We start from the raw sequence: 9,004 nt of genomic DNA on the forward strand, positions 1-9,004 counted from the left end.
AAACAAAGCGGCTACAAGTATCTGGCCCAGGACTTTACATACTGTATTCATATAGACTGTAAATAGGACTCTGGATTCAAGAGCCCAGAGAATCTCTCAATTCCTAGACTGCCTGGGCCTGTTAACAACTAAATCATATCAGAGCAGATTTGAAATTAAGATCTAAGTGTTCCAGTCCCAAGCCATTGTGAGCCAGAACATTTCCTTTTCTGCGTATATTTTTGTTATCTCTTGGATCTCAGTTTCTAAACTGATAACTCTTTGGTATATGATTTTTCACATTCTCCAAAGTACAGATCTCTCCTATCATGTAATTTCAAGATGGTGGGAGGGAATCTTAGGAGTCAACAAAAGGCAATCTCTTCATTTTACAGATAAGGACATTAATGTCTAGTTAGATGAAGCGAGTTACTCAAGTTAAGGTCAGGATCCTTCCGTCATTACCCCCAACTCATTGATTTGGTTTTTTCTTTAACATTACATTACTTCTCTTAGTTCATCAGAATATTCCTAAATAAATTATTCTTTCTTTTGAGTCTCTCTTTTTTTTTTTACTTTGTTTTTTTAACAGTACCTGTTTCTACAATATCCCATTTTGTACCCAATCAGTGTCCAACAATCTCCTTTCTCCTTTGTCTCAGAAGAAATGTCTTACCATCCAATGTTCACTTCAATATGAGCATCCAAGATGGCGACCACATCAGCGGTGGCAGCTTGCCAGCCAGTGTTCCGTGATTCAGCGAGACCTTTTCTCTCCGTGTGCCGTATTAATTTCAGCAGTCCTGGATACTTCTGATTGTAAAACGCAATCTTCTCATTCAAGGGGATTTTTAATTCTCCTGCCAATCAAACACATAAAGAACTCTGAATGCAATTGTCAGCGTGGTCCAGAAATTCCATGCTCTTGCCACAGTTGTGGTTAGATGACTTCTAATCCAGTCTGAGAAATTGCAGAATGCAGGCTGAAAATATGGGTAATGTTTCTTCTGCACCTACTTCTCCTTTGCCTTCCATACTGAGGTTTAATCTTAGGAGGTCAAATCTCATGTATAACACTTCTGTCACCTTTCTTTTGTAGCTAAACCACCTAAGAATAGTAACACCGCTTCCATTGTGATAGGCACTGTGCTAAGTGCTTAACGTATATTAAGAAATTCTTATGAGAATGAGTAGAACGGATGTTCATTCTCTAACTAGACAGAGAGGCTGATAAAAAGACCCTGGCAGACATTGCACAGAGATAGCCTGGAAAGTCTTCTTTATAATAGTTGTGCTCTGAATATCCTGGAGAAAGCATAAACAACTGAAATGGTTTTGTGATACTTCTACTTGGCCTACTCAAGGGCTGTTGAAACAGAACATCCAGGTTTGGCCAGCTTTTAGCTAATGAGTTTAACTCCATAATTATTTGAGCAAGATTCACTGTTAACAGACTATTCAGAGCTTTCCCTTCCCTCTCTTTTATTTCTTTTATAAATCCAGTCCTTGCCTTTGTTTCTTGACTCAGTCTACTAGGTGATTTTCCCACATCTATGTACACAAATTGCATACAAATCACTAAGCAGTATGATTCATTAAGGAAATGACTCTAAGTTATTCTTTAACAAGATTAACTTACTTAATTATCAAAGAACCCTAAGAAGTAGATATTCTAGTATTTCCATTTCACAAATGAGAAAATGAGGCGTACAGAGGTTAAGAAAATTGTCCCAAGTCATGCATCAAGTAAATCGTATGTCCAAGAACTGCATTTAGGCTGTATCTAGCTAACAAGTTCATCTCAAGAACTAAGTGCATGCTTAATTGGTTTTGTCAAGTTCTTCCTTCTCTCTATAATCAAAGAATGACATTCCAGCAGGTTGCTTCTGTCAAAAGAAGAGTAGATTTGTGATGCCTGAGTAACTGGTATCAGTCTATACCTGCATGATTATGACACTAAAGATTACATATCTTAGAGTTTAGACCTTCCTCAGTTGCACTTAAGATGGTGTAGTGACCCCATGTACAATAGTCCTAAACCCTGCTCTATCCTGTGTCAATCTCACTGTCTCAAACACATCTACCCCAATAACCCCAGGCCCTGAATCAATCCACCTCATCGAGGGGTTTCCTCTCCTGCGCTATCCCTCCACACTCCCAAGCATGACATCTTTCTCCAAGGACTGGTGCCTCCTTGCAACATGTTCAAAGTATGTCAGATGAAGCTTCAGAATCCTTGCCTCCAAGGAGCAGCCTGGTTTAACCCTCTGCAGGATGAATCTGCACTGAAGGTAACTACTCAATTACTTCGAAGTCAATGAGTCTGAAGATTGTTTGCTCCCAGTGGGAGTGGACCAGGAGAAATCAAGGTAGCAAGTTCCTGCACTCAAACAAGCATCTACTTTTAGGAAATAACTAGTAAGTGTTGCCATAGATTTGAACAATCCAGGCTCTAATTAGGCCTAACTCAGCATCACTTCCTATTTGAAAGTAGAAAGATCTCTCTTCTCAATTTAGACAGAAGAACTATGTAATCTATCAGAACTCTTCCAACACCAAACATCAGCGAGTCTATCTAACACTGTACTTAAACTTAGCTTGTGTTAACTATACTTTAAATCATATGCTGCCAGGTATAGGAAGACTTGTTTGTACCCAATGATACATGTTAGATTACTAAATTTGAATTGTTAACCATTTAACAATTTTAGATTGTGGCTTACTTTGCTTGGTGTGTTTGGTTTTGGTTTCCCATCTGTGCTACTCTAGTTTTCCATGTATCAAATGCACTGTGCAATATTAAAGAATGGGAAAAATTTTATGGAGGTAAATCACATTACAAAAATTTGTGACAGTACTTCTCTCTAGTTCTCAGTGGTTTAAATGTGACTCAGTCTTCTGTACTTTGTCATAAACAGCAGGTTTTCCAGATGACTCTTCTGCTGGGTGTCAAAATAGAAATCACTGTTACCTTGCTTTAAATTATATATATATATACACACACACACATACATACATATATATATATAAATTACATACATATATTGTTGTTGTTATGTGCCATCGAGTCGCTTGCGACTCATAGCAATCCTATGTACAAGAGCTCTAAACGCTGTTCTATCCTGTGCCAACCTAGCCATCTCAAACGCACTTATTCCCACCTCTCCAGTCACAGAATCGATCCATCTCACCAAAGGTCTTCCTCTCCTTCGCTGCCCCTCCACTCTGCCAAACATGATGTCCCTTTCTAAGGACCAGTCCCTCCTTGCCACATGCCCATAATATGTCAGATGAAGCTTCAGAATCCTTGACTCCAGGGAACACTCTGGCTTCACCTTCTCCAGAACAAACCTGTTTGTTCTCCTAGCAGTCCATGGTATATTCAACACTCTTCTCCAGCACCACAGCTCAAAGGCATCAATCCTCTTTCCATCAGCCCTATTCACTGTCCAACTCTCTGATGCATAGCACATAACTGCAAAGACTATAGCCCGGATCAGGCGCACCTTAGTCTCCAGCCTGACATCGTTGCTCTTCAGTACTCTTGAGAGGTCCCTCACAGCCGACTTTCCCAATGCAAATCGTCTCCTGATTTCCTGGCTGCTGTTACCAAGAGCGTTGACTGTGGAACCAAGTAAATTAAAACTGTTAACTATCTCAATCTCCACACCATCCATGCTGATGCTGCCAATTGGCCCAGTGGTTAGAATCTTTGTTTTCTTGACATTTAGCTTCAGTCCATATAGGAGGCTGAAGTCCTTGATCTTCTGCAGCAAACGCCTCAGGTCCTCCTCAGTTTCAGCAAGCAGGGTTGTGTCATCTGCATAACGCAGGTTGTTGATGATTCTTCCACCAATCCTGATTCCACATTCCTCTTCGTATAGCCCAGCGTCTCAGATGATCTGTTCTGCATACAGGTTGAAAAGGTATGGAGACAGAATACATCCCTGATGGACCCACTTCTTGATTTTGAACCATGTAGTGTCTCCTTGCTCTGTTCTGACGACTGCCTCCTGGTCCAAGTATAGGTTTCGCATGAGCACCATCAAATGTTCTGGGATTCCCATTCTTCTCAGAGTCAGCCACAGCTTGTTGTGATCCACACAGTCAAAAGCCTTTGCATAGTCAATGAAGCACAGGTAGACATTCTTCTGGTATTCTTTGCTTTCTGCCAAGATCCACCTGACATTAGCTATAATATCCCTAGTACCACGACCTCTTATACACACATATATAAATTACACATATATAAATTACATATACATAAATTGCACATATAAATAAATTATATATATAAATTACATATATATATAAATCACATATATATAAATTACATACATATGTTACATGTATATATGTTACATATATATGTTATATATATATGTTGTTGCTATTCTGTACTGTTAAATCTAAATCAACTCACAGCTGACCCAACAGTGGGTTTTCAGAGACAGTAAATTGCACAGGGGAAAACTGCCCATATTTCTCCTGTAGAGCAACTGCAAAAGAAAGTGTGTGTGTGTGTGTGTGTCTGTGTGTGTGTGTGATTGTGGTCCAACATAAAAACCCTTTGGTGGTACAACAGTTAAGTATTCAACTATTAACTGAAAGATTGGCTGTTCTAATCTACCCTGCAGTTCTGTGGGGGAAAGACCTAGTGCTCAACTCCTTTAAAGTTCACAGGCAAGAAAACATGAGAGGAGCCAATTCTACTTTGTCACATGGGCTTGCTGTGCATCAGAGTTGACTTAAGGGATCCCAACAATTACACAGTTCAGTATAAAAACAAATGACCTTTTAATGACAAACCTTCTAAAGCAGGTATATGCTCCCTCGTTAGCCTTGCTTCCCCGTTGATCCCCTCCTCAAATTCTTAATTCCATGCTGGTCCGCAGGACACTCCTAACTTCTTCATCTTTGTTCACATCATTTTTATGTCCACTTTGTACCATCCTCCCTGCTGATTTCTTGTGTATTCTCTGCCTCCTCAAATTCTATCAAGCTTTTAAGTTTCAACACAAGCATTCTTTTCCAGAAAGCCTTCGCACATCATCCCAGGCTGTCTTGCAGTTACTAACAATTCATTCCATTTTACACACTTTCCCCCTTAGTAAAGTGTCTTTCTATAGTTATATCTTGTATCATTGGCTAAAATGGAACTCTTTGAAGTCTCTAACCTTCTCTTGGCTGCACAGTGCCTGCCATGGGATGAAAACTCAATAAATAGTGTCAATATATTGTTGTTTTTATGGGTCATTGAGTTAGGAACAACTCATAGCTGACACTCCAGCATGTCTTCAGAGGCAGTAAATCTCAAAGGAGATTGTCCATCTTTTGCCTGCAGAGCAAGTGAACTGCAAGCCTTTGAGATGACAGCACAACTCTTTAACCTCTAGGTCACCAGAGCTCCCTTGTCAATAAGTAGTTGCTGAATACTGAGGAGAAAATACATATTGTGATATAATTTTTGAAAAGCTTGGAAAACCCACTATCATTGAGTTGATCCTAAATCATAGTGACATCAGAGGAGAGAGTAGAACATCCTATAGCATTTCCAAGGCTATAAATCTTTAAGGAAGCAGATTACCCCATATGTCTCCCCCAGAGCATCTAGTGAGATCGAACCACTTATCTTTTGGCTGTCATATGCTTTAGCCACTGTGGCACCTGGTCTCCTTATATCCAGAGAGAAAAGAAAAAAGAAACATCACCCATATCAGATTGCAGCATTTCAAACACTACCAAGGTAAGCAAGAATTAATAACACTTTACTGTTGTTGTTGTTGTTGTTGTTGTTAGTTGCTGCTGAATCAAGTATGACTCATAGTGAATTAAAGATCTGACTTTCTGTCCTATTTGTGCCATCCTCAAGCTCAACATCAAGAAAACAAAGATTCTCACCACTGGGCCAACTAGCAATACGCATTATAATAGATGGCGAAGAGACTGAGATTGTTAATAGCTTCAGTTTGCTTGGCTCCGCAATCAACACTCTTGGTACTAGCAGCCAGGAAATTAAAAGACGAATTGCATTTGGTAAGTCTGTCAGAGACCTCTCCAAAGTACTGAAGAGCAACAATGTCAGTCTGGAGACTAACAGGTGCCTGATTCGATTTATAATCGCAATCACATGCTATGCATCAGAAAGCTGGACAATGACTAGGATGATAGAAGGATAATTGATGTCTTTGAGCTGTGGTGCTGGAAAAGAATATTGAATATACCATAGACCGCTAGGAGGACAAACAGGTACATCCTGGAAAGGGTGAGACCAAGCTGCTCCTTGGAGGCAAGGATTCTGAAGCTTTGTCTGACATACTTGGGCATGTTGCAAGGAGGGACCAGTTCTTGGAAAGGGACATCATGCTTGGGAGGGTGGAGGGACAGCACAGGAGAGAAAGACCCTCGATGAGGTGAATTGATTCGGTGACTGGGGTAATGGGGGTAGGTGTGTCAGAGACAGTAAGATTGGCACAGGATAGAGCAGGCTGTTGTACACAACAGTGTCGCTATGAGTCGCAGGCAACTTGACAGCACATGACAACAACAACATCATTTCTGACATATTTGAGCCCATTGATACAGAAATGACAATCCATCTCACTGAAGGTCTTCCTCTTTTTCACCAACCTTCCACCTTTTCAAGCATGATGTCCCTCTCTAAGAAATAGCCTCTTCTAGCAACATGCCCCAAATATATGAGATAAAGCTTCATACTTTTTGCCTCCAAGAAACACTCTGCATTTACCTTCTCCAAGCCTTATCTGTTTGCTCTTTTGGCAGTCCAGGTCAAACCACAGTATGCTCTAACACCACAGCTCAATTCTTGTTCTGTCATCCTAATTCATTGTTCAGCATGCATAACAAGTGATTAAAAAGAGCAGGGCTTGAATCAAGGACATGGTAGTCTTCAAACTCACATAATTTCTTCTAAGTAATTTGGAGAGGTCTCTGATTACAGATTTTTTCAGTGCAATACATCTGAACTCCTGAGTGCTGGTACCAATGATATTGATTGTGGATCCAAATAATAGGAATTCATTAATAATATCAATATATTCTTCATCTATCATGATGTTCCCAATAGGCCTGATGGTGAGAATTGTTGTCTTCTTGACATTGAAGTATAATACTTACTGAAAGCTATAATCTGATCTTCTGTAGCAAGTGCTTCAAGTCCTTCTCACTTTCAGCACACAAGGTTGGGTCATCTGCTTAACATACACTGCTGATGAATCTTCCTCTGAACCCGATTCCACATTTTTCTTCAAAGAACCCAGGTTCTCAAATTACTTGCTTAGCATATAGATTGAATACGTGTGGAGAGAGGATATAACCCTGATGCACAGCTTTCTTACTTGCTATGCATTGGAAAGCTAGACAATGACTAGAGATGATAGGAGAATTGATGCCCTTGAGCTGTGGTGCTGGAGAAGAGTATTGAATATATCATGGATTGCTAGGAGAACAAACAAGTTCATCCTAGAGAGGGTGAGACCAGACTGCTCCTTGGAGGCAAGGATTCTGAAGCTTCATCTGACATACTTAGGCATGTTTCAAGGAGGGACCAGTCCTTGGAGAGGGATGTCAGGCTTGGGAGGGTGGAGGGATAGAGAAAGAGAGGAAGGCCTTCTACGAGATGGGTTGATTCAGTGACTGGGGTAATGGGGGTAGAGTGTGTCAGAGACAATAAGATTGGCACAGGTTAGTTCAGAGTTCAGGGCTATTGTACATAAGTTTGCTATGAGTCGCAGGCAACTCGATTGCACATGACAACAGTGTTCTGCTCGGTTCGCATAACAGCCTCTTAGTCTATGTAAAGATTTCTCATGAGTGTTCTGGGATTCCCATTCTTCTCCATGTCAGTTAAAATTTTTTATGATCCACACAGTTAAATGTCTTCACACAAATTAACATTCTTCTGGTATTCTCTACTTTCAGCCATGGTCTATCTGACATCAACAATGATAATCCTGATGCCATGGCCTCTTCTAAATCCAGCTTGAACTTCTGGCAGTTCTCTGCCCATGTATTGTTCTAGTCATCACTTAACAGGTAAGTGATGGTAAGGACGTTGTATGTATTATTTCAATCTCTGAATAATCCTATGAGTTGTTGTTCGGTGTCATCAAGTTGAGTATGACTCTGAGCAATTCTATGAACAATGGGTCTGAACCTTGTCCTATCCTATACTATCCTCATCATCTCTGACATTCTTGAGCAATTCTTGCAGTCATTGTGTCAATCCAGCTCATTGAGGATCTTCCTCTTTTCCACTGACCTTTTATCTTTCCCAGCATGATGTCTTTTCCCAAGATCTAGCCTCTCCTAACAACATATCCAAAGTATGTGAGACAGAGTTTTCCCATCTTTGTCTCTGGCACCCTGCTGGCACTTGGTCCTTTTGGCAGTCCATGGTATAGTCCACACTCTTCTCCTATGTCACAATTCAAGGGCATCAATTCTTAGTCAGTCATCCTTAGTCATTATCCAGTTCTCAGGCACATACATAGCTAGTGATTTAAAAGACCATGGCTTGAATTAAGTGCACCTTAGTCTTTAAACGGATACCATTGCTCCTTAGCACTTTGGAGAGGTCCTTGAGTGCAAACTGTCCCAATGCAATATGTCTTTTAACTTCTTGCTTGCTGGTACCAAGGATTACTAATTTTTTTTCCCCTACTTCACAGATAAAGAAATGAGGTATGGAGTGGTTGAGCGACTTACCACCAGTGCAGAGTTCTTTCAAATCAAGGATCAAGGTCCTCTTTCTTGCTGGAGAAACCAACCATACAATTGTAGAAGTCTCTATCTCCACAAAGGAGTGAATTCAGTCATCCCTCTTTTTTTTTTTTTTTAATTCTCAGAACAGAGCAAGGGAACACTGCATGGTTCAAAATTGGGAAGGGCGTACGCCAGGGATGCATCCTATCTCCATACCTCTTCAACCTATATGCAGAACAGATTATCTGGGAGGCTGAGCTCTATGAGGAGAAATGTGGGGTCAGGATTGGTGGACGATTTA

The 9,004-nt window shown here is 40.5% G+C and overlaps 1 protein-coding gene across 1 annotated transcript in view; it reads right to left on the bottom strand.

Annotated features, from left to right (window-relative positions):
* The window catches only part of GALNT8 (UDP-N-acetyl-alpha-D-galactosamine:polypeptide N-acetylgalactosaminyltransferase 8 (GalNAc-T8)), a 69,899-nt gene that overhangs the window by 23,533 nt on the left and 37,362 nt on the right, over positions 1-9,004 (bottom strand). The window contains exon 4 of the mRNA XM_006891364.1: positions 656-839. Coding sequence (XP_006891426.1) covers positions 656-839 — 184 coding nt within the window. The remainder of the gene's footprint in view (positions 1-655; positions 840-9,004) is intronic.

This window comes from Elephantulus edwardii, unplaced genomic scaffold (genome assembly GCF_000299155.1).
Source record: "Elephantulus edwardii isolate Elephantulus edwardi_28Jun2011 unplaced genomic scaffold, EleEdw1.0 scaffold00096, whole genome shotgun sequence".
Taxonomy (NCBI): Eukaryota; Metazoa; Chordata; class Mammalia; order Macroscelidea; family Macroscelididae; genus Elephantulus; species Elephantulus edwardii.